Genomic DNA, 26,453 nt, shown 5'->3' on the forward strand with positions numbered 1-26,453 from the left:
GATGATAAAATACTCCTGTAAGAAAAGGAGGGATTGGAATCAAAGACAAAGAACCTTTTTGACCCTGAAGACCTGCATTATTTATGAAATTAAGCAAAACTTCAGAAATCAACTGAAAGTCATCAGATGGGTTCATATGAATGAGAATTAGGCCTGAAACAACACCAAATTTTGAGGTATATAGGATACGTCAAAAGGCTTATCTTAAAGGATTTCAAGCAAATTTTATTTAAAGATTTGATTCCCATTCTAATCTCCACCACATCTCTACCTAACAGTATATTATCAAACCTAAAAATCTTCATTTCAGGGACAAATGTGAATGATAAAAGACGCCTCCAAGGTTGTGGATGAGAAAGTAAGACTCAGGAGCAAAGAAATAAAAGGAATGCGATCAAGCATGCTAGAGAAAGTTTTCTCTTTGTCGTGTTCCTAAGTCATGACATCTAAAATTGAACATTCTCTCACACCCTGCCCGGTATCTCAGTGGGAAAACAGTGGGTTACAAAACTTAACACAATAGGTCAGGTTGGAGGTTCAATTCCTGTCATCCATAGTGAAAAAGTTTCATTTTTTGTCTTCAATTTTAGAACATTGGACGTTAGAAGTCCAATTTCCATCTGCTACTCAAAATCATCAGGTCTTACCTACTTGGAAAAAGCAAAACCTCATACCAGGTCTTACTAGCAAAAAGCAAAACCTCCCAAGAGGTTATAACAAGATAGAAAGATACCTACAATACATTAGGGAAAGTGTCAGTAGGTTTATAAGTTATTCTAAAACCTGTGCAGTGAACACACTGTACTGTCTGTGCATCCACTTGTGTATATCTACATGAGCTGATGGCAAAGTACTTGATCAAAGACCCGTGAAGATCCGGGGTGGAATAGGTCTTCAGCAACCCATGCTTGCTGTGAAAGGCGACTAACGGGATCTGGTGGTCAGGTTCGCTGACTTGGTTGATGCGTCATCGATCCCAATTGCGTTGATTGATGCTCATGATGTCAATCAATGGATTGTCTGGTCCAGACTCGATTATTTACAGACTGACATCATATAGCTGGAATATTGCTGAGTGTGGCGTTAAACGACAAACCAACCAACCAACCAACTTGGATCAAAATGACACAGGACAATATTGTTGCCAGTCAAAATCAGAAATCCTTTCTTCTGTTAAAAGAAAACAACCTAACAAAAGTTTGAAATGTCTTAGTCTGCACAGAGACCATATATTATATGGTCTCTGGTCTGCAGAACGAGTCGACATTTGCCTTTGTGGACTTAGTAAAGATCATTAGATGTGTACTCAAGAGCAACCTTCACAGACACATTACACGTAACAGAAGTATGGTTGTCAGGAGTTGTTGGATTTTATTGTGGAACTGGCCATAAGTTGTGTTTTAATATATTACATGTAGACATTTCATGAATTGTAGTAATTTTGTAGATGTGTGCATGTTGTAAAAGATAACCATCAATGATAAATGGTTATAAGGAAGAATGCATACAACAGAAAACATATTTCATAGTTTATTTGCATCCTTCAGTTTAGCACTTTTACCACATTTTTCACACTATATCTAACAAGCTATCACACACCGAACAATCATAATAGTTTGTGTTCCATGGCACAAGAAAACAATAAAAATACCTCATAAAATACAAAATGTTGGCGTGATATGTCATTAGAACGCTGCAGCACCTCAAGTATGTGTGCACCAACTACACAAGCAGCCAGTACTGAACATAGCCAGGTGCAATACAGGACATAACAATACCTCATCAAATTGTTTTTAAAAAAAAACACTTTTGCACACACACTTTCAATGAAACAATCAATTAAATTTCTAAAAGGGATTTGGAAACTGCATCAATAAAAGCATGATCAACTTTCTTATTCTTACAATTGCATTGTAAAACTAAACAAGCAGGAAGTCAACCCTGTCTTCCTCCAATTAATGACAGGAATTCCAGCAATGTGTCAACGTGAAATAAGGGTTCCTGAAACTTGACATGTGTCATTTTAATGCAGAGGATACACAAAATTTAACAATTAAGCTCTTTTAATGCATTGTTACATCAACATTTCAGCTGCTAACTTAAGTACCAATGTTACAAGTTCTATATAGCTAAAGACACACTTGTTTTCTACACATCATTTGCAATGATTGACCTTGATCCTCCTTCAGACCAGCAGCTAGTTTCTACATGCTGCAGCACACAACCTAGACACTGGCAACAGCAGAGGGGACCTCACACAGAGAACAGAAACACAACAGAAACCCTAGCCACACCATGGTGGAAACACTGATAAAGAGAACATGTGACATCAAGCTGTCACTCATCCTTGTTACCAAAGTAACTGATAATATGTGACAAGCAACTGACCGCTACAAATCCAGTGGATGAGGGTAGTTCACAAGGGAGAGTTGAAGCTTAGGACGCCTCTCATCATCAACAATACATCTCCTGCACAAGAACATATGCATATAAATCACAAAGTTGACATGAGAAATATTTTTTGTCTGAATACTTTTAACAGATGAAGATGCATCATGATGACAAACACAAGACTATGTGCTCCGGTCAACAGCTGATTAACAAGTATGAGAGGATATATGTACAAGATTACCATGGCAACATATCAACATGCTCATAACTGTTGTAAGTGAAGCTAAGCCACACCAACACACATTAGTTGGTCCATAGTTTCAAACAATTCTTAAAGCCACTTAAAACAATACATTGTTCTTTATGTCCACCTCAGCCATATACAAGGACAGCACATGAAAATATATCCATACCAGAATGTTCCTTGGTCAAGTACACTGGTTGAAGCTGTCAAAATGCATGATAGTCACTCACTATACATTGCATAATGCTTTGTCTGACTGTCTCAATTATTAATCCGTCACTCACTGCTTCATATGCCCGATTGAAGGTGAAAATGTTCAATCCTCCACTTCTTGTTTCACATTGAGAGTGGCGCCGTACCTGGAGGCAAGTTCGAGTGCCGTCATGGCTGCGTCTGCCAGTGGACTGGTGGGCCTCCGTGGATCTGGAGCCTCCCCATACTGGCCCATTGCGTACTCCTGCATCTCCAGCTCATACTGCTGCATACTCTGCTCATACATGTCCTGGTAAACCTGCAACATCAACACTGTAGTGCCACATGCTTTTCATATTGTTTCTCTTTACTGTATCAGTAAGAAAAATATCTGACTTTGAACCAATAAAAAATCAACATTATATTCATATCAAATTATTATTATTATATTGTGTTGACTGCTGATTGTCATGCCAGTTTGATATAGGGCTTCACTGCAGTGTTAAATAGAAGCAACCTTTTGCCAGTGTTATTAACGAGGTGCTTGCTATCCAAGGCTTACTGCTGCCATGGCTGCTACTACTTCAGACTTGGTTTAGAAAGCATGTTGATTGCTTTTGAATGGTAGATTGATATAGTAAGTTTGACCAGCTGTACCTTCCTGATAAAAGGTGACGCTGTAACGTGACGCTGTTAAATAGAAGCAACCTTTTGCCAGTGTTATTAACGAGGTGCTTGCTATCCAAGGCTTACTGCTGCCATGGCTGCTACTACTTCAGACTTGGTTTAGAAAGCATGTTGATTGCTTTCGAATGGTAGATTGATATAGTAAGTTTGACCAGCTGTACCTTCCTGATAAAAGGTGACGCTGTAAAATGACATGATTGGAGGAGCCTTCATGAAGCCTTAAATCTTTGTACCACAATTATCATACAAGCAAAGTTAAACTACTGCAAAAAAACAGAACATTGCATTTAGAGCAAAAATGGCCGAGTTATGGCCACAGCAGGATTTTCATTATGTCTACCATGGGAACAAGCATGTGAAGTTTCAGCTTAAATAGTGCAGTGATTTCAGAAAAGTTGTCTACAATGGATGAACAGGACACGACATAAGCTCAGGCCACATCAGGGTCAAACATTTCAAGATGTAAAGAAACGTATCGTATCTTATTCTGCATATCACATGCTTAGGCCTTTTTCAAAGAAAATGTTATGGTGAAACCCCAGCTGACCGACCTTTTTCTGCTCTGTTGCAATATTCTCCCATTCTAAGGCCAGTCTCCTTGTCAACTCATGAGCAGAAATGGCATCTCTGTGTTCCTGTAACAAAATAAGATGAATTTGGATATTCATATTCAATGTAAATACATGACACTTTTTTACGGATAGCAACTTCTTTTATTCTTTATAATGCTATCAATATAAAAAGTGTAATGTATTCATGTTCTCCCAACTTCTTAATGCCTATCAGAGACTTCATGATATAGTATACTTATCCTGACAAAACATATTGCAATTTCATTTTTCACTTTGATCATAGGCCTACATTTAGAATACAGTAACACAAATTTTCCAAACATGTCACAATACCCTATGATGTAATATTTTATTTTGTTTCCAGACACACTAGCGAAACGATGCCCTGTGATGTAGGGCTGGGATGGGTACCTCGGGTACTCGGGTCGGGTAGGTACTGAATAGGGCCCGGTTACCCACAGGACTACCTGGACCCGTGGTTAGTCACGTGATATATTGTATAATGACAAAAATGATCTAAAACTCCATGGTCATACTACAAGTCACCAATGTTCGCAGTTCTTTCTAACTACAACACCCATTCCTGCTGACATTTTTATTTTTAAATAAAATAAACCTTCAGTCAACTTCAGTGTATACACCAGATCGTTTTAAATGTGTATCTAAACACATTTTTCCAGGAATACGGTCAAACTTTTCCCAGTCGGACAGTTTGTACCTAAGTCTTGAGGCTTACAGCGGGTATCCAGGTAGAGTCTGGCAACAGGGGGATGGGCACCCGGGTAGTAAATTTGGACTCGTCCCAGCCCTACTGTGATGTCAGGGGTCATCAAGTGTGTATAAGCTCCTCTCAGTTATCCATCATCTCTACACACAATATCACTGAACATGCCCGGCGATGTTGAGAGTTTTCACTATTTGTTTACTAAACATAGCCTGCTGCGGCGCATTTTATAGCAGGAACCAGGTTATGAAAGCATTTCTTTTCAACATGTTTGTTTGCTTCAACTTGATGGTATGGATAAATGGATTACAAATGGGAACTAATACACATATTTTTATGTCGATTCAGCAGTTTTCATTATTATGAACAGGAATGTTGTTTATTAGGTATTTATTTATTGACGTTGCACATATCTGAACGTGGCCGGTCTGTACACTCTCTATTGACAAGGATTGATACAAGTCTTTACCAGCTGGGTAGGGGGTCTAAGGGGGTTGTACCCACTTCTAATGCATTTTCAAGCATGGTAGCCGAAGACACTAAGCATGCAAGTAAATGCATTTGTCAGGGTATTCTTGTTTATTTTATATATCGTTTCACATTTCAGTTGCACTTATTCTTCTCACTATAACATCAACTAAGAAGGATGAAGTAGTTTCATGTCAAATGTTCTGGACACTGTCATGGAATTTCCATGCACGCCACTTTCACTCACAACACTTAGTGAGTTATGATTCAAAAGCTGAATCACCTTTGTGGAGTCAGGAGCCATGCCTATGCCTTCCTTGTTCCTTACTATGATTCACGTTGTCCTTACAGTGCTACCTCCAACACTCTTCAGTGACAAAATCAACAAATGAATTATCAAAACCCTGTCATTCATGCATACTCGTGATCTCAACATCTGATGCCTGGAGTTTTCGCACCATTACAGCTCATTCCTCACCACTCTGTATCTTAGAGATTACGGAATGGGACGAGTATGCCAATCCTGAGTGTCTGCAGACTAAAGTCACAAGACACCATGCCTACCTGTAACCTTTGTAAGTGTCCCTCATCTATTCCACCCTTTCTGTTCAGTTCCATAACGTCTGAGGCATGACTAGGTAAATCTGCAGTAAGTTTAACAGTGTTGATGTAGCTCGGTCAGCTAGCTGTTGGACTAACAGATGCAGAGCAGAGATCGTTCTAACGAGAAGTTGTGGTACTGTATTCTCAAGGTGTTCACGAGCATATAACTCAGAAATCCAAAACATGTCTCTTCTACATCTGGGCGCCTGCTGCCATTGGTTATCAGTCAGCATTACCTTTGATCCCCTACCGCCTCCTCATCAGTATGTAGCTGTATGGGGGATGATGGACAGGCAGGACTGAGACTTGCACCAGGATAATTATATCTATATTATCTAAGTATTGTCATGTAAACAATTTGTATCCAGACACAACATATTGCGCAATGGTTATCCCACAGTTGAAGGCATGGTCTGCAGCTTGCATCATTGCTAACCATCACTGGATTATATCTGGATGAGACTAAGCTGAATGAGTGACCATATCACTAAACCCTGTCACATCCTTACTCTACCATGGAAAGCTACACTCCTTGGTTGAGTAACAATGCGGTTTCAGATATTTGATGCATGGAGGATCGGAACTTCAACAAGAGCCCATCAATCCCTCAGAATATATATTGTGACACAATATGCGATGAGACACAAAGAAAATATCTGGGAAACACAGTACAGCAGCTTATTAAGATGCTCGGAGGATCAGAACTTTATGCTGTAGCAAACAGTAACCTCCCAATTGTCAGACAGCTTATACCAGGATTAGTCAAGGTTGGTTAGTCGAGCAATAATTACCTGTTTACCTTTCATTAATGTGGAACAGACCCGAAAACACACATTTTGAGGAATTTACAGGATAGGTTTATTATGCATTTTTAATCATCAAATCATACAAGAAATCACACAGTTTGAAGTATTCAACAGAAATCACATATTTTGAATTATTTACAGGATATATTTAACTTAACACTTATACAGCAGAAATGTTATCATATTATTTAAAATATGATATTAATTATAATCACATCATTAGAAAGACACTATATACAAAATATACACTGAACATGTGTTATATCACACGTTGAAGTATACTACTCAAAACAAGTTAAGGGCCAAACATATATTCCAGCACTGCCGGTAATTTGACATAGAAAACATAGGAAATAGAAATTTCTAATTGCAAATGCAGTTGAAATGGGTTTAATGTGTCCTAATGCTTAGCATTGTGCACAAATCATATGCACTAGGCAACCACAACGACTGTGAGAATCCTTTGACAAATCATCAATTCAAGCTGAAAAACAAGGGTCAACAAAACTGTTTGCATTGGCCAAATGCATTGTTGCCCGATCATCGTGAGTTTCTGATGTTAATGCACCTGCAATCTGTGTTTTCCGTGGATATTTGGGGCATACAAATTGCTACAATGCTCGTGTTGTTCCCACTTGTAATTTCATCATGGTCAGACATAACTAAGCAATGTTGATATAGGAAGAGACACTGCATGGCTGCAGGATGGTTATTCAGAGAGGAATGAAGCCAAAGTGTGATTGGTAGACTATGGCAGCGAGCCACCAATTCCATTCAGAATCATCCCCACTCAGGTAGGCCAAGATCAACATCACAGCATGATGACTGGTGTATCCAATACATGGCATAACGTCAACGACCTATCACAGCTAGACATCTGAGAGATGAACTGCGACATGTAACTGGTTTTCAGGTGTCAGACCAGACCATACGGAATTGTTTGGGAGCAAACAACAATTGATCGCGGCGGCAAGCAATTCAACCAACTCTTCTTCAAGGTCATAGGACAGCATTCAGGGTCTGGTGCACATGTCACAGAGCCTGGGCATGTCGTCAGTGGCAAGGTACTCTTCACGGATGAATCCAGGTTTGCTTTACAATTGAATGATGGCAGAATTTGTGTCTACCTACGACCTGGAGAGATTTACGAGACAGCGTGATCGTTTTAGCTACGGTTCAGTGATGGTTTGGGGAGGAATGTTTATGCACCACAGGACTACTCTTTATGTCGTCCAAGGAAATTTGACCGGTATCAGATACAGAGACATCTTGATGTTCCCACTCTTTGCCACATTGGAGTTGGTTCGATTATTCAAGATGACAATGCTAGACCCATTGTGCCAGGCTTGTGAATACTTTTCTCAACCAAAATGACATGGATTGAACGAATGGATTGGCCTGCATACTCGCCTGATTTGGCACCGATTAAGCATGCATGGGATGACTTGGGCAGACGAGTGAGAGACAATCATAGACAAGCTGATTCCCTTCAAGAATTGGCCCAGTTCCTTCGGGTAGAGCGGCAGGTTTTCCACAACCGTTCTTCCAACATCTGATCGACAGCATGCCTCAACGGTGCGTCGACTGTTTACAAGTAGAGGTTGTTTCACTCTGTATTGACATGGTGATTGTGAGTAACACAGTTCTGTTTAACCCCTCAATGCTGAAAAATTTATTGTCTGGGATTTTCATGGCGTGTCTCACGTATTGATTTGCATGCTTCTGGTACTCACAACTTACAACTGTATTACAATGAATTTAAAATATTCCTCTTTCTGTATTATGACAGAATATCATCAATAAATTCGTACAAACCTGTCGAGGTTATGGATTCTCTGATGAAATCCTCCTTGGGGCACTTATTGCATTTTCCTTGCTCAAGAAAATCTACATGACATAGTTATAACCATTTTCCGTAATAAAAAATGTTACCACACAAAAATCGTTTTTGTATGATATATGACCACCCCTACACCCTCTACAGGCAACAAACGCCAAGGGGAGCGACTCTCACGCAAATCACTTTTCCAATGTCACATAGCAGACGGAATGTGGGGAGGCGGGCGGCCGTGCCCCAAGGAGTATTTCATCAGAGAATCCATAACCTCTACAGGTTTGTACGATTCTCTCTCAGATTAAATCCTCCTTGGGGCACTTATTGCATCAAGATAGACTCCTAAAGATAATAAAGGAAGTGGCATCCGTCTGCAACAAGCGTAAATAAACACATCGTTTTACATGATGATAGAGAATTTAAAAAATGGAACCCACCTTATCGTGAGGCACCACCGTTGAGAGGCGGGGGCTTGAGACAGGGAGTGGTCTGACCATATGCTATGAAAAAAGCCTCAGTAATGGGCTTATCATAAAGCGAGTGAAAACTCAAGAACACCCCCCCACACACACTTTTGTACAAGTGATAACGGGGACAACAATCACAAGGGACAATACGCCTGGTAGATAGGCAGGCTTTAGGGTCCCGTAGGATCGAGCGAGTATCGTGCGCAAAACGGGAGCTTTATCGATTAGTAATGCCTACCAAGAATCGTCAGTCCCTGAGAGAAGAGAGGAGACGGAGCATTACAAAGTCAAGAAAACCAGAGGACATTCTAAAATCTCGAAGACTCAATCGGCTAGAGATGTAGAACTCTGCCCAGTGCGGAGAACTGACTGATCGAACCGAGCACGCTCCCTAGAGTGTTTGTCGAGCCATGTGCAAGCAGTGTGTCGCGTGGAAAGAAGGAACAGTGAAGTTACACTCCTGACCTGACAATGCGGTCTTGTGAGAGGGAGACAAGCCCGCTCTCTGTGTTGAAATTTGCCCCTAAGAAGACCAGGGTCTGAGCAGGGTTCAGATCTGACTTCTTTAGGTTGACTACCCTAGAGATACCAGAATGTCTAACACCTCTTGTGTAGCAATCTGACTCATATGATGAGATAGCGCTCGTAGCAGCCAGTCGTCGAGGTACTCATGACAGAACCGACCTTTCGACCTGGCCACTTGGGCAGGAATCAACATCAGCTTGGTGAACACCCTAGGGGCCGTGGGGATCCCGAAGGGTAGAACCCGGAACTGATAACACCTCCCGTCGAAAGAAAACCTCAGGTATTTCTTGAACTCGGGGTGTATAGGTACATGGAGATAGGCGTCTTTAAGGTCTATCGACGTCAGCCATTCCCCGGTCTCTACAGCAGAGGTCACTGAGCACAGTGTCTCCATCCTGAAGGACGGTACCTCTATGAGTTTGTTCAGTTTTCTCAGGTTCTTGAGAATAGGTCTGAACCCTCCGTCTTTTTTGGTGACGAGGAAATAAGTCCAGTAGTAGCCCTCGCTTGCCTGTCCCATTGGAACCGGATCGATAGCATTTTGTCTAGCAGTGCTACAATCTCGGCACAAAGTATGTCCGCCTTCTCCTTGGTAGCGGGCACCGGAGTGCGCCTTATCCCGGAGAAGGGTGGCGGAAGAAGTTTCCACTGAGGCAAGTGGCCTTCCCTGAGTGTGGACATGACCCAGGGATTGGATGACACCTTCTCCCATTCCGACAGGAAGAGAGAGAGTCGGCCGCCCACGGGAACTTCCGGCTTCAGGCAATGAACCCCAACAGTCGGCAGCCCTAGGGCTGGTAACTGTGGGGCCACCTGGGGCCGAGCAGGAGCTATTGGGGTTCCTAGCCCCGCGAAAAGGCTGCTGGCCCCTGCCTGCAGCCTTGCCCCGGCCCTTGCCCCGGCGCTTGCCCTTCTTGGCCTTCCCGATGCCTTGCCTGAAGGAAGCGGTTGCTTCCAAGCAGGCTTGGACTTCCGAGCCGGCGCATCGGCATAGGAGGAGGCAAGGGGGAAGGCCCGCTTGTGAAGCTTGGTGTTAGGCACCTCCAACAAGGCTTTAGAGTCCTTGATGGATGCATACAACACAGGGGCCTCCCGAACTACCTGCTGTGCCCCAGGGAAGAAGGTAGAACCCAACTTATAAGGGAGCGCAAGTAGTTCTTGGCGTGTGGACGCTGAGTACTTGGACACGGACATCCGCAGCCAGCGCATGCCCATGACTGCACACATCATCTGGGAGGCGCAGCTACGAATAGCATCCCTCGCCAGATGGCTGTGAACTTCGGTAAGTTGGCCAGCCAACTCCGAAGAGTCTGACCGCCCCTCACCCACCAGCTCCCGCTGCACCGCAGACAGGTAAGCCGAGTGGACGGGTAGTTGGCAAGCATTACGATATTGCTCCTCAAAGCAAACGTAAGCCGCCTTAAGCTCTGCCCCGCACATCGGGAAGGGTGGCAACCGCCGGCCCTGCTTAGCCTTAGCTAAGTTGGAGGACGAAGACCCCCCAGGGTCACCGAAGTCCAGACGCACTCATCCACGACTGGCACCTCGAAGTCATGTTCCTCTGCCACCGGGTACCACCTAGTAAGTTCAGGGTGATCGAACTTCTTACGGGCACCCGAAAGCAGGGGATCAATGACCTCGTGTACCAGTGAGGTCAGAATGCGTAGCCGCACCTTGGGGGCTTTGCACGGAACAAAAGCGTCCCCCGGAAGGCGGAACTCAGACGGATCCGAGAAGGGCATAGGGGCAGCCAGCTGAGGCAGTACTTGGACCATTCTATCCCGGACATGCCTCAGCGAGGATGCGAAAAGCTCCCGAAGCCTCCGAGTCATCCCCTCCCTCCTCCAACCACTCCTCATCCCTCGACTCCGAGCCGAAGGTAGCCTCCGACTCCTCGGCGAGAGAGGAAGTAGATGGAACGTTGTTTTTTGTGTGGTAACATTTTTTATTAAGGAAAATGGTTGCAACTATGTCATATAGATTTTCTTGAGCAAGGAAAATGCAATAAGTGCCCCAAGGAGGATTTAATCTGAAAGAGAATTTATGACCCTTAACTTGTTTTGAGTAGTATATTTACAGGACATATTTCATTACTTTATTGCAAAAGACACTATATACACAACATACACTGATCAGGTGTAGACAGCCTGGACAGGTGCTGCTTCTTCCCTGGCCCGGTTCCTCAAAGTACTGACGACCTGGACACGAGTCGGATCTGTAGGTGGATGGCAGTGGTGCGAGACATCTTTAAGCAAGTCCTCACTACAGTGGCACATTTCCCTTGGCAGATCTTTAAAAAGTAAAAAGTAAAAATGAAGGGACTACAAAATACCAATTAATGCGATGAAAGTCTTATGATTATGTAGAAATAATGCACCTTTTGAACATTTTACGCTATTCATTGCTACCAAACAACATAAGCATATACCAAAATAATATCTTATAAGCAATGTCATGACAAATTGAACTCAACATAGACCAAAACAGAAACATGGAAATCATGAAAATAAATATTATTTTATTAATTGTATTTTGACATTTGTCAATTATGATGGAATAAAAGCTGTATGGGTTTCACTGGACAGTTAAAGGAAGGATGAAGAAACTAAGTGGTGTTTTCTTAAACGCTTTTAGTGTGTTAAACCTATTTGTCGTCTTGTCTGCTGTTCTCCTAACATGCCTACACCAAGGGCACATAACTCTAAATCGATGACACACCTCTGCTAAAGGTCCGATTTCTATAGGCGATTCAAGTTTGAAAATACAAAAAAGGTGTTTTCAAGTAAAGAAATGATTACGTTGAGCATGTTTCCCACACTTCATGAAATCAATAACTCGTATCATTTTTGGCATACTTTTGAAAATGAGCAAATTTCAACTTACCGCCAACTAGAAGGTCAAGTTGACATACCACGCTTGATCTGGGGCTACACTTGTTCACGGATCTTGTCAGTTCTTGGTTCTAAAATGAAGCTGTTTTCACTCTAGCGCCCCTTGACGAAATGCCTACTGGATACTTTAGAATTCTGTGTCCGAAGCCAAGTCGGTTGATAGCCTATTCAAAAACTTCTTCGTCACCATTCAGGTTTCTTGGGATGGAATAAAATATGTATCCTGTGACAGTCACTTACAATGAACAAAACATACATAAAACGGGATACTCCCATGGTGACCCACATAATAACTCATTTCATATTGACAGCGCCATTCACCTGGGCAAGCGGTGGTCAACGAGGGTAGACATTGGGTCAAACCCTCACGTTAAGAGAGGGTATAAATAACTGACGAATATAGTCTATATCACTGAAAAAACTACTCAAAAACAAACGCAATCCGACACAGATCAAACACAACTCATTAACACAATCATAATTTGGTTAATCTGTATCACTTAACAAGATGGAGTAGCTTACTCTGCCCCCAGTTTGGAGCAGCTCATTAATTAGTAGGTAAGACAAACAGGACGTCTAACAAATGCATTGCGCATTGTTGTGGTCACAGTCTCAAGTCACAGTCTCAAGTCATATCCAACATGAACAAGAGCTGGACAATACTTCACTTTGTTGAGACAACCTTAGGTTGAGTACCTCTGTGACACTAAATACATGACATGGAACAGTCAATTACTGCGAACACTGGTGACCAATTGACAAAGGTGTTCTCTGTTTACCCAAAACATGACATCTGACACTGATCAGTTGACAGTGGACCATTGATCATGGATGTCACGACCCCAATTCCATGTGGATTATGCACCTGAGGAAGATTCAATACTCCATGTATCTATTAATGTTGTGTTATTTGGATTGCAGGCACTGACATATAATTGAAAAAAATACCACCATGTTTGAAAATGTTCTGCTAAGCAACTCGGACCACGCCAACTGCAGTATTTTCTTCAGGAGGTGATTTATCTGATATATTTACTCACTGATATCTAAAATAAATATCTAAAATAAAATAATAAAACAAAAGTCATTTCGTTGTGTCTAGTAATACTGGACTTTTGAATGGTGATGACAAACCTAGAAACATAATCTGGGCGAACCGGGATTCGAACCCACAATCATAGGTTTCTGGCGTCGCCAAGGGACGAAACTCTGCACAGCAAATTGTGGCGCCTAAGATGACTGGGCCACCCATGCCCCCTAAATGCTACACAAACTGTAGCTCATCAAGTGTTTCACCCTTATTTTCAAAAATATGCCATAGAAACATTGTTTTCCATTCTGTGATTGTTCGTTTAAAATGACAGTGTGTCATTTTTTTAATAACTGGTATCAAAACAGCATTTACCAACCAGTCAGAGATTGTACGCATGGAAATATCTTCATCCGAAATATTTTCCTAATTTGGATTGGTTTCACGTTTTACATTTACTGTCATGTAAGCAAACAACCTATTTTTCTGTGTTGTTTGCTGCACTGATTTTCTTCCCCGGTGAAAGGAACCTCCCAACATGTGTGGTTGATAACAGGAAGTCACGTGTCTGGAATTCATTTCAAGCTTGTGACAGCGACGTATTTACGACCATCAAAATGAGAGGAAGCACTATCAAGTAGCACATTCTGCAGTATATAACGGTTCTAAAAATAGGCTTGACTCGGAAAGCAAATTAGCTCGTAATTGTGTTTTGTAAATTAGCTCCGCTGTATGCTTGCTGAAAAAGCTTCATTGGGTACTTACGCATGCTGTTTTTATACATTTGAGTTTTTTATTTAATGCATGCGTTTCTGTAAGTAATTTAAAGGAAAGTAATTGGGTTTTGGATATTTAGGGGGGGCGGGGGGGGTATTTTACACAAACACAGCTTATCTGAAGCTCTGCAATGTTAAAGGATGAAATTCCCCAAAAGCAACCGTGTAGCCTCTTGTGCAGTGAGAAGGTATGTGAGGGATCAAGGACAGATAACTCTGATTGGTAACCAAGGCGAGTGGCACCCTGGATGAAGAAGAGGAATGTGTTTTGGGTTCTGTGTGGTGATCAAAACGAGGAAGGAAACTGTAATGTGTTGTGTCAGGATAAGAAATAATTATAGTCCTCAATACAATATTAGTAAAATGTTAATATGTTTTATATTTGTATACTTATCCTGCATTATTCCTTAATGCATTCACTGCTTACCTTACGACAACAAAAAGATAGCGCACAGCGATGGTCTCGGGGGAAGAAATAGCACAAGTCACCTTCTTCACATCACTGCCTGTCGTGCTACAGCAAGGACGTGTCCCAGCGGAGCTCTTCAAATTGGACGCACCCATCGCAGACTTGGCTCCCCACTTTGGCTTCAGAAACCTCAAAAGTATGTTGTTTAAGCTCGGGCAACAGACAGTGGTGTGAGGAAGGTGACTTGTCATCAAGGTCACATGACAGCGGTCATGGTCTAACAAAAAGCAGGAGTGGGACTTTGAAACAACTTTATTTCTATACCCAAGACCATTGCTGTGTGCTGTCTTTTTGTTGTCATAAGGTAAGCAGTTAATGCATTTAGGAGTTATGCAGGATAAGTGAAAGATTTTAGTAAAATCTAAATATTTTTTACATTTGTATACTTATCCTGCATTACTCCGTATTGCATTTACTGCTGTCTTTGACAGAGAGACGAACTGTGTGAGATCCAGCTGCTGAAGAAAGTTGTTTCCATCTTGTCCAGGAAGCAGCGCCCCCTCCCACCCAGTCGGCACGTGACCCGGAAGATATGACGTCATGTCAAAACACATAACTGCTTTAACATAACATGGGAAACTGCGTGGCAAGGAAGTGGAGCGCAGGGGGGGCACTTAGACTTCGTAATGCAGGATAAGTATACAAATGTAAAAAATATTTAGATTTTACTAAAAAATTTAACTTATCCTGCATTACTCCGTATTGAATCTTTATCAGACGGCATGGCCGGTGGGCATACCTTCAGATGTGAGTCAGAAGAAAATCCTCGACAAAGGTCCGATGAAACCGCACCACATGGACAAGAGATGACCGGAACACCAGCAACCATTCCTGTCGAAGGAAACGAGAGTCGATGCAAAAGAGGGAACCCGAAATAGGTGACAGAAATAGTATGAGGCGGGAAAGCCAAAACTAGAACTGACCTAAGAGCGAATGCGGAACGCAGTAGAGCCCTCTAATCTGGGGTGATAAACACCAGAGAGTTCGACGGGCCCCGCTCAGGGTTACGGAGAATCAGTGGCGTCGGGGGTTGGTGACCTGTTGAGCTACCACCAGGGGACCAAAGCTATGAACGCCGGCGACATCTTCCAAGGCTACATCACGAAGGCAGTGGCTGGCGAAAACGGTGTCGGTTCGCAAAAAACAGCCTTCCATGATCGATTTGAGGGAACAGTTACTGTGAAGAGCCATGGTAGACGCGACCGCCCGAATCTTGTGTGGGTTGTTAGCCTTGCTGGGGGTCCAATCCGTCGACTTTTTAAGCTTGGAGGATGACCGCCCGGAGCCACAGGGAGATAGTATTCCGGCTGACCTCCGACACCGACGAAGGGGAGACCGGTAGGAAAAGGCGTTTCCTAGACTTAAAACCTTCAGGGCCCTAACAGGGCTTAATAAAAGCTCCTCCACGTCGTCGGCACCCACAATCGCGAAAGGGGAGGGATGGTGAAGGATCTATCAGGCTGTCCTGGGAGTTGATTCTTTGCGATGAAGTCCCAGCACAGCCCAAGATGAACTGCGCCATGAGTCCCGCGTGTGAACCGGACACGAGAGACGTCAAGGGCGTGGAGCTCACTAACCCGGGCGGCAGTAGCCAAGGCCAGTAGAAACACCGTCTTCTTCGTTTAGTCGTAAAAGGAAGACGCGTGGAGTGGTTCGAAGGGAGCCTCCTGAAGAGCCTTTAAGATCACATTCAGATACCATGCAGGCGGTCTGAACTTGGCTTTCTGGTCTTCAAGACGAAACGAGCGTAGCAATGCCTGAAGTTCGGGAATTTTCGTCATTCTCCGGTCGTCCGGGATGGCAAGAACGGAGTTAATGGCGACCAAGTACGTGGAGATGGTAAAGCCTTTTAATCGATGTGTGCTGCGCAAGTACAGGAGAAACTCAGCAAGGAACTGCGGTGACGCCGTCATCGGATCCTGGTGCTTGTCAGAGCAGAATGCCTGGAACGAGGACCATTTATCATCATAAAGTCCCCGTGTAGATGGACGATTGGCGAAAGCAATAGCCTTGGCCGCTCTAGTTGAATAGCCCTTGGCTCCTGGACCTTTTTGCAGATGTGCCAGGCATGCAGATGAAACCGAGCGGGACTTGGGTGTGGCAACCGACTGTGTGGGTGGAGCAGCAGGTTGGACCACGCCGGCAGTTCTAGAGGGTTGTCTCTGGCGATGTTTCGGAGGTCGACAAACCAACTTCTGGCCGGCCACCAAGGCGCGACCAAAATCAGTGTCAGGTGTCGAGTGGCCTGGATCTTTTGAAGAACCCTGGGAAGGAGAACCGGAGGTGGAAAAGCATACGCGCTTAATCCCTCCCAGGGAACACTGAAGGCGTCGACTGCTACAGCGGCCGGATCCGGGAGCGGCGAGATGTAAGTCGACAGCTGGCAATTCTGAGACGTGGCGAACAGATCGATGTTTGGAGTGTCGATCGTTTGACAAAGGACGGTGAAGATCTCTGGGTGGAGTCGCCATTCGGTCCTGAACAGTCGCTACGTCGTCATTCAGAAGTAGGGAGGACGTTCCAGGTAGCACCGGTTGAAAGTGGAGAGATTGTGTATCATGCGCCAGCTGGTGGTTCCCTTCTTGGGAACCAGAAACACCGGGGAGTAAAATCCTGGATTTCAAGCCGGGTCGTCGAGCACGATCTCTATGGCCTCCTTCCGCAGTAGGGAGGCGATGCTGTCGTGAAGGGGCCGAAGTTGGTGTGGCGAAAAAGCGTCTGTTGTCGGGAGTGGACGTCAGAGGAGGAAGTGCAGCCAATGGGAGCTGGTACCCCTGGCGGAGGACGTTTGTGACGAATGGGTCCTCCAGTATAGACCAGTTTCTCCAAAACCGGCCTAGTCTCCCACCCACAGGTCTGTCGGTGACCGGAATGGCTGGGGGTGGGAGGTCCCAGTCGTTGAGGTCCCGCCGGTCAACGCTTTGCGGTGGAATCGGCACCCTTGCCGGGGCGACGATCCCTTCAGGGCTGGTAGGTGCCACGGGATCTACCACGACCACGCCCTGTCTGGCCACGAAAGGGCGAGGTATGTTTGGAGACGACCTTGAGAGAGGAACGGCGCGGTTTGTAGTTGCCTTTGCAGGACTTGACCGCTGATTGGTGCGTGACATGCTCCAAGGCTCTGAGAGCCGTTTCATCTCTTGCGAAGCTGGAGACTCGGGCGTGGGTAGCGGAGATGGCACCATTAAAAAGGGTAGGACCCGACCAAGGTTGTCGTAGTAAGGAACGCTTGAATTCAGAATCCCAGTCTGTGGAGTTCAAGTAACCCAACCGTCGAGTAGAGGTGATCTCCCCGCAAGAGCGTCTCTCAGATGATTGCGCAAATGATCGATCTGGCGAAGTTGGAATGTCATAACAGTGCGTAGGTGGTCGACCCTGTTAGGATTGGACTCTGAGAGATCCTGGTCAATGGCTCTGGCAGAAGAGGCAAGTGTAGATAGTGGCTTCAAAGAACGCCGCAGTTCTGTTTCCACGAAAGCGAGTCGGGAGTCTGGCATACGTATGGTGGTGGACTGGGAAGACCCGGTCATTCGATGTAAGTCCTCGTCCAGGATGTGCGCACCGTCTGCCACGTCGAAGGAGTGAACAGGGAAATCATCACGCCGGAAACGAGGAGCCTTGAACGACGGCGTGAGGGACAACTTACCGAAGTCCTCATCCAACGCCGTAACAAGGTCTGTCAGCATTGGGTCGGGTGGTAGCGAAGTCGGGTTAGACCAAATCGTCGATTTTTTGTCGACATCAGAGCCCGGGGAGGGAGCGACGGAGGTCAAACTGTCCGCTAGCCAATCAGCAACCTGTGCGAAGCCCAAGTGTGTATCAATCTCGGGAGATGGAGGGTCATAATCGGGTCGAAATGATCCTTCCGATGAGGAGGAACGACGTCGACATCTATGTACGGGTGAGCGACTACTTGGACGAGTGCCGAGAAGCAGTTGGAGGCGACGAGGTGTACGACGATCAAGACCGATGAGCACCCAAAGTAGAGGGGGCCGCAGGAATCAAAGTATCTGTAGTCGGGGCCGTCAGTGGCGCCGGCGTCGCAGGAGGCACCGTCGGCGCCGCTGAGGTTGGAGTAGCTTGCACAAACAATGACTGCATTCAAGCTTGCATCCAAGATGGATCCATAAACGATGACAGAAGGGCATGTCCATAAGTAGGAGGCGCCGCACAAGTCAAAGGCACCGAAGTAGTCAGAGGCGCCGGATACATCAGAGGCGCCAGAGTCATCAGAGGCGCCGGATACATCGGAGGCGCCAGAGTCATCAGACGCGCCGGATACATCGAAGTCATCAGAGGCCAGAGGTAGAAGCGCCGGACGTAGAGGCGCAGGAGTTGTCGACGTAGATGGTAGAGGTGACAGGAAACCGGTTACGGGCAATGCTGCAGACCATGAGGGTGGTGTAGGAGACCGTGAACGGTCGTATGTCGTGCCATGGGAGGCAGACTCTACGTTGGATGGCATGTTGGAGTGTCGACGCACATGTTGAGTGAAACGTTACCGAGACACTCGTAGGTAGGCGGTGAAGGAGACTGGCGACAGGGGACTACAATATCTGCACTGCTCTGTGAGGGTACACGGGGTTGTACAGTCCAGGCAGCAGGGGTGGGGGTCCCGTCCAGATTTATTCCAGCGGCAGTGAGAGCATCGAGACATACTGGAATTGAAGCAAAAGCATAATGATGTGTAAACACACAACGTGAAACATAATGTAATTCAACATAACTTATTCTTGTTACAAAGTTAATAAGAGCAAACAATTACGCTTCAAACACGCGAAATACAAACATTAAATTTAATGTAAAACTCCAACCACAGAGCAAATTCAAAACACAAAACACGAAAATACGTGGACACGTAGTGAATGGCAAAAGGGCGGGGGAAAATGGCAGGAAAACCAAAATGGCGGGAAACAACAATACGCTCAGAAATACAGTGACCAGAGCCACAACACGAGCGAGAAACGTTACCAATTAACAATCTTTAGAAGGAAGTCAAAGGTAACAAACCAAATACAAGAAACAACACAGCAGACTTTTGTCGTAATAAACGATAGAAAGTCAGGATGAAATAAAGCTTTAATAATTCCACGAGGGATACAGTATATGTCCGATCCATGGGGTTGACAAAGCAGTTATGTGTTTTGATATGACGTCATGTCTTCCAGGTCACGTGCCGACTGTGTGGGAGGGGGCGCTGCTTCCTGGACAAGATGGAAACAACTTTCTTCAGCAGCTGGATCTCACACAGTTCGTCTCTCTGTCAAAGACAGCAGTAAATGCAATACGGAGTAATGCAGGATAAGTTAAAAAGTTAGGCATTTAAAAGTTTTACATCATGCCAGCACAGTTTGGTTTGTTTGAATTGAAAACAGGAATAAAACATATTTATTGAAATATGCTTTAGTCTGGTTCATAAAACCTACCCTGATCTAGCAAACATTGAAAGTAAAACTCTTTGTGTTGTACATGGTATGAAGGGTTCAACAAAAGTAGAACTTTGGATTCAGCACAATTGTATAGTCTTCATCAATTTAGTTGTGATTTGAATGACCAATGAATACATCAGTGTGCGAGCTTAGCCTCAATTTTGTAATTGGTATCTTTTCCCGTAAAAACCAAGCCTCGTTCTCAAATGCGACCTACAAACAGTAAATACAATTTGCTAGCAGATGACATATTCACTCTCTAGTTTCTGTCAGCTGGATAAACAGGTTGCTACTAAAACAACTATGTTTTTGTACTTTTATTAGTTTTTCATGTTACGAAATATATTCACTGAATATTTATGCTTTTCACCTGGGTGATAAGGTTTATTCATTTCATGATGGGGACCATCTTTGATAAAATGGTCCCAACTGTATGCATACCTGACAGGGACTACATGGGCCACCATAATGATACGATGTCTTACATTTTTTCTCAGGAGGAATGCCATCATTCCAGCTTTTGTTTCTATTTCCTTTCTGACTTTTTGGATGGCATAAATGCACACACATTCACAAGATGCAAAATTCTGCTAGCGTTTACAAGTTCTACATAATATTTATGCATACACAAGCCTTATTTGTAAAAATGTACTCTTGATATTTTCCACTTGAAAATTCATTAGTTTTAGAGGCGTCAGAATTCCAATATGTTCATACCTTTCTTGACAAATCTTCAGTGGTGTCAGTTGGAAGTCGCATCATGATAAATAGTTAGTAAGAAACTGGTATTCCAAGTGAGTGCCAAGAAAATAACAGTTGAAACACACAATTTGGCCATGATTGGGCATAAAAATGCAATAGCCAAGGTATAATCCAAAAGTAATCGTCAAACACAACAGAAACAGTTGAATACTGCTACAGCAGACGATGGGTTTGAGCCAATCGTTTTACTGATAGAGGTAACGTGACTAAAATCTTGACTACTTCTGGTGCTGTGAAGGGTTACTTTTCCTAATTAAAACTAACAAACCAATATATATTTGAGATTTAAGTTCTGATTTATTTAAGCACAAATGTCTGTTCAGTGTGATAACACTCACAAACTATGTCCAGACAGCTTAAGACAGAAAGAACCAAATGTCAAACACCACAACCTGTAAACCATCAGTTTAGACCCCTGACACACAAATTAGACCCTCAATGACATATCAGTCAACACAAATTTAAACAAACGGTGTAAAACTGCCCTAAAGTAACATATCTGCCATTAGAATGTGATGCTATCAGTAAGGTGCCAGATTTATTTATGTTTCTGGCTGCTTTGTGTGGGACTTCTTGGTCACTTCGAGGGGGAAACTGGGGACTGTCTTTTATCCAATTAAAAACATGTTTACAGTTGTAGCTCCTCCTATTTTAAGTTGGATATATGAAGCTTAGTGATCAGTGATTGCAGGAAACATAGGAATTGGCCCCTCCTCCCCTTAAGATAGATGGAACCCATATTTTTGTGAATGACTTCTACCCTGTGAGAGAATATTTTGAGGTCACGTGACTTCAATAAACATGTTCTCACAACTTCTACAGTGCATGGATGGGTTATATGTTGGTAGTATTTTGATAAATTGACATATGTGGAAATGGGAAATATATGAAAACACTACATGTTCATATAGGATTTGTAATAAAAGTTTTATATGAGGTAGGTGTAGAGCCCAGGATTTTTCACTTCCTGTGACAGGGGTTGTGACGTCACTATGGGGATTTTAGCATTGAATCTATTTATAACCTGTTTGAAAGCGAGGCTTGGTTTTCATCTATAAGCGGTAACATAGGCTGAACTCGCACACTGCATGGAGGAAACATTGCACCTTAAAATACTCCTCTTGAATTCCCGCTCTTCTTTGCTGACGAAAAAGCATGAAAGCATTAACAGGTTTCTTAGGGGCTAGGGGATCCCTTTCTTTATCCTGCTTGATTTTTTTTCCTTTTTTGATTGACGGGGTTTCACTTGTCATCCCGTGAGCCTGCAGTAGAGGTTGTATGGATGACAATGCGGAGGGACGAGCTTTGGAGGCCGACTCTGCCTCAGACCCTGAGCCTGGGTATGGAGGCGGAGATCGCAACAAGTTATAAAGTTGATCCTCCTGAAACAGTGGTAATATTTTCAAAATAGAAACATTTATAAAATATAATATATATGATATTAGACATAATTTTACTAGTTTCAAATAAACAATTCTATTTAGAAAAAAAAGAAGAAGGAAAGTTATGTATGCATTTTATACCCTGCATTTTATACCCTGCATCATGTCAGGGAAATATTAGAAAATAAGAGGAGCTGCAGGGGCAATCAAGTGACTAACTATCAGGCCTATTCCTTTTCCTGGCTTGAGTTGACATCAATGCTTCATTTACAATGACTTGTGAAGTGCTCCTATTTATAAGTGACAAAATTAAATGTCAAGACTATCAGTGTTACTGACTGCCAAGAGGGCATAAAATTACAAAAGTGTTTTTTTCAGTTTTTTGACTTGATAACATCCATACTATTGATTTCAGCCAAATAAGTGCATAAATGTTTCCTCAATAAACATACTACATAAATCATAACAGCCTCATCCTGTACAACTGATTGAGTTCCTTGCATTAGTGAGTTCACCGGTTCATACCTCCCACATAACTGGCACCTGTGCTTCACGAAAGTTGTCTCCATGTTCCTCTAGTCGGCTTACTAAGTATCTGAAACATGCAGTCCAAACTCACAACTCCATTTCCACATGCAAGCTTGAACAAACATGGCAAGATGCTTACCATTTGCTTCCAGCTTTTTCCTTTTCATAATCTAAGCTGAAATCCTACACTGAGGTGTCAAGTTAATAAATGCACATAAAAATAGAAAATAAATCTCCCATATCTGTTCACTGAGAGGTCATAATATTCAAGCATATAATGATTATGCAATTATATCTGGATGACTTATGCCTATGATAGTTACAATGATACCCTGGACCCCTTCCCCAGAATGACTTCATAAAGGAAGTGACATCACCATCTCAATCTGTCCAATCAGTAACTACACACACAATTTTTCTCAAACAAGAGTGTAATTTGACTGGACTGCAATTTGTCTGCATCAGTCATATGAATAAGAAAATTGGTCTGTCTCTACCAAATCAACTTGTCCGTTTTGACTGGTATGCTCTATGTTCTTTCAATAAGTTTGTAACTTTGTGACACTACCAACAGGAAATGAATGACTTTTGTTTTACATGCTGCAGTGCCATTCATCATCTTTTCTTAAAATGTAATCACATTGATTTACATACCTCCTTTCTCTCTTTGTCCTCTTAATCAGCTTCTTCACATGTTGAATCCTGTTTACCAGCTTCTCATTTGCCTGAAAAAGTATACAAAACGTTGACATTGACTCCAGGGGTATGGGTGGCCCAGTCATCTAAGACATGCAGAGTTGTGTCCCTTGGACACACCAGAAACCTATGATCGTGGGTTCAAATCCCTGTTCGCCCTGACTATGTTTCTGGGTTTTTCAGCACCATGCCCATGCTTGTGGATTTCTCCAAAGTGGTAAACATCTGAGAACTGATTCACTTTGGACTTTCCTCCTACATGAAGCTGACACACCATGATGTAACTGGAATACTGTTCAAAGCTGCAGGACTGCCTCCGTGGTCTAGTGGTAGAGCGTCCACCCGGAGAGCGGAAGGTCTGGGGTTCGATACCCGGCCGCGTCATACCAAAAGATGTTAAAAGATGGAACTTGTTGTTACCCTGTCTGGCGCTCAGCGTTAAGGGGCTAAACAAGGACTGGTCGGCTCAGCTACAGAATAGTATCTCAGTGAGCTAGCACTATAAATTGGCATCAGTCCGGACTAGTACAGGCAGCCCACACACACACACACACACACACACACACAGCACACACACACACACACACACACACACACACACACACACACACAGCTACATAAGCGCAATAATCTTTGACGCAACGTTAAACCCAATTTCACCCCACCTCAAAGCTTAATAAACCAAAATTCACTCATTCACCAACTGACATCAAAGACTCAATACAATTGGTTGCCATTGTCCGAATATATGCTCTTCCTATCATTTCATAATGGGAGCACAATGGCTGATTTATGATCAGAACCTACTCTTGATACATCTGCTGATAGAAACAATAAGTAAACTTGGCAAACAGATCACTATTTGTGGGGAGTACTGCAGTTTACCGGGCATACTTTTCAGGTTTCAATTAGCACCTCTTGGGAGTTCAAACTCTCCTTGTCAGCTTGAAGCTAAGCTCGGCCAATGACAGGGTTTAACTCAAGACAGAAATGTGCATCCAGTATGCACAAATATCTTGAATGGACGAAGGAGGTCGAGGGACACACAGTAATATTCATCCTACAAATTACTGACTAGAAACACGAAGTCATGTAATTAAAGTAATTATCAAATCTTACAATACACTGCACCATTTCATTACTTTACAGGACCCCTGAAATGAAATTGGTTTTGCAAGCCAAGGTAAAACACTGCAATGAGTAACCAAACACTTTACCACGGGACCATGGGCACTATCACAAATGATTAGTACTCACTTACCAAGTGATCAGCACCTGAATGTTTATCTTCATGTTCACCTTTATACGCATGCAAAACTCGAAATGTGATAAATATTTTTTTCAGATTTTACTAAAATAACAAAGAGAAAGGTAAACCCATACCCAAAGTGGTAGGGTTGGGGCGGGTACCTCGGGTAGGCAGGCTACTGAGTAGGACCCGGGTACACACAGGACTACCCTGACCTATGGTTAGTCACATGATATATTGTTTAATCATTTTCAATGAGAAAAATTACATTGAACTCTATGTGGTTACACTACAAGTCAGAAATGTTAGCTTTTCTTTCTGACTATGCACCCATTCCTTCTGACTTCTATATGTTTGAATAAAGATAAAATTTCAGTGTATGCATGACCTGATCACTTATACATTTAAGTAAATAGTTTTTGCCAGGGGTGTTTGACCAAACCCTTTAACTGCTGATTGGCAAGGCTGTCCAAGCCTAAGGATCGTGAAGGGCTGCTACGTCTCAAAGTGTACCTATCCCAAATGATCGTAAAGGGGTGCATGATCGGAAAGTGGATCCAAGGTCTAAGGATTAGAGCGAGAGCCACAGCTTGCGCCAGTTAGTCTCGCCCTGTAAACTGCAAGATTGTCTGAAATGCTATCAGAAAATTCCAAAATTGCCCAGTGGTTGGCTGATGAAAAAATGCATGTATGTTTCAGCATAGTAATGTTAACTTCGTACGCAGAACTGTATCCATCACCGAAAGACATGTCCTAATTTCGATCACCAACATAATTATACTGAAAGTTTTTCTCGCGCATTATTGGTAAATAAGACTCTAAGCGTGCAAGTACCTGGTGCATCTGTTCACATTTGTTCCTAAGAGAGAAATATTTCTTCAAGAATGCACTTTCTTGTGCAATTGTTGCCAGTTGGGCCTCCAAAGTCTCCGTCGACATCTTGCTTGGCTCGGTAGCTCCGAATGTCTGCCGTGTGGATAGTTTCGTATTCAATTTTGCTTCGTGCTGTTATAAGAATTTCCTAATACGATAGGTTTGAATACAAATGATGATTATATATTAAGGATAAACTAGTTCATGTACTACCACGTTGAAGAATAACTCGCCCGTCACATAAACTAAAGTGGATTCGAAAGTTATTCTATTTACGAAAACCAACATCTAAACAACATCGCGGGTTGTCTGCACATGCTGAATGTTCGATCCTGTTCCATTGCCATTTAAGGAAAGTTTGGAAACTATCCGAACAACTTTTATCAATACATCAACTTACGGCGACTATTTAATTTATTCTGATAGCATGATGACACCACAAAGTAAGATTACACGGGTGAAATACATAGGGAAATAATTTTTATTATCGTCACGTATTTGATCTGGTCTTGTTTGAAAATAGCTATGTATATTGGATTTTATGTATATTTTTATTTGATAATAATTCTGATTTATCAAGAACTTTCTCTTTTTCTTATTTCGCATTTCAAATCTGACTGAAAATTAAGCATAAGCATTGTGTGTTTCTTTGCTAGATCTATATAAACCAAACACTTCAGCGACGTTGCATTATGTATTTTAATAATAATTAGCTGAATCTTGAGATTAAATAGTATAAGCATGTAAAGGATAGTTTGTCATTATGTTGAATAGCTAATGTGATTAACTGATACATATTAAATATGTTTATATGCCGGTGTCTGTTCAGATATTCTATAATATTATCTTTGAAGT

The 26,453-nt window shown here is 43.0% G+C and overlaps 1 protein-coding gene and 1 long non-coding RNA gene across 2 annotated transcripts; both read right to left on the reverse strand.

Moving 5' to 3' along the window:
* Positions 1-1,517: 1,517 nt before the first annotated feature.
* LOC124112096 (non-histone protein 10-like) lies at positions 1,518-25,716 on the reverse strand. The gene is made up of 6 exons (XM_046472055.2): positions 25,560-25,716; positions 23,435-23,505; positions 22,778-22,847; positions 21,977-22,252; positions 4,066-4,149; positions 1,518-3,146 (listed from the first exon to the last, which is right to left on the reverse strand). Exons 1-6 carry the CDS (start codon positions 25,662-25,664, stop codon positions 2,952-2,954), a joined length of 801 nt encoding a protein of 266 aa, XP_046328011.1. The 5' UTR covers positions 25,665-25,716; the 3' UTR covers positions 1,518-2,951.
* LOC124112098 lies at positions 4,156-14,230 on the reverse strand. Its single transcript, XR_006857564.2, has 3 exons — positions 12,397-14,230; positions 11,641-11,803; positions 4,156-8,271 (listed from the first exon to the last, which is right to left on the reverse strand). It is a non-coding gene; the product is annotated as an uncharacterized LOC124112098 (long non-coding RNA).
* Positions 25,717-26,453: the final 737 nt, after the last annotated feature.

This window comes from Haliotis rufescens, unplaced genomic scaffold, assembly GCF_023055435.1.
Source record: "Haliotis rufescens isolate VD_foot unplaced genomic scaffold, xgHalRufe1.0.p SCAF_10, whole genome shotgun sequence".
NCBI classification, from domain to species: Eukaryota; Metazoa; Mollusca; class Gastropoda; order Lepetellida; family Haliotidae; genus Haliotis; species Haliotis rufescens.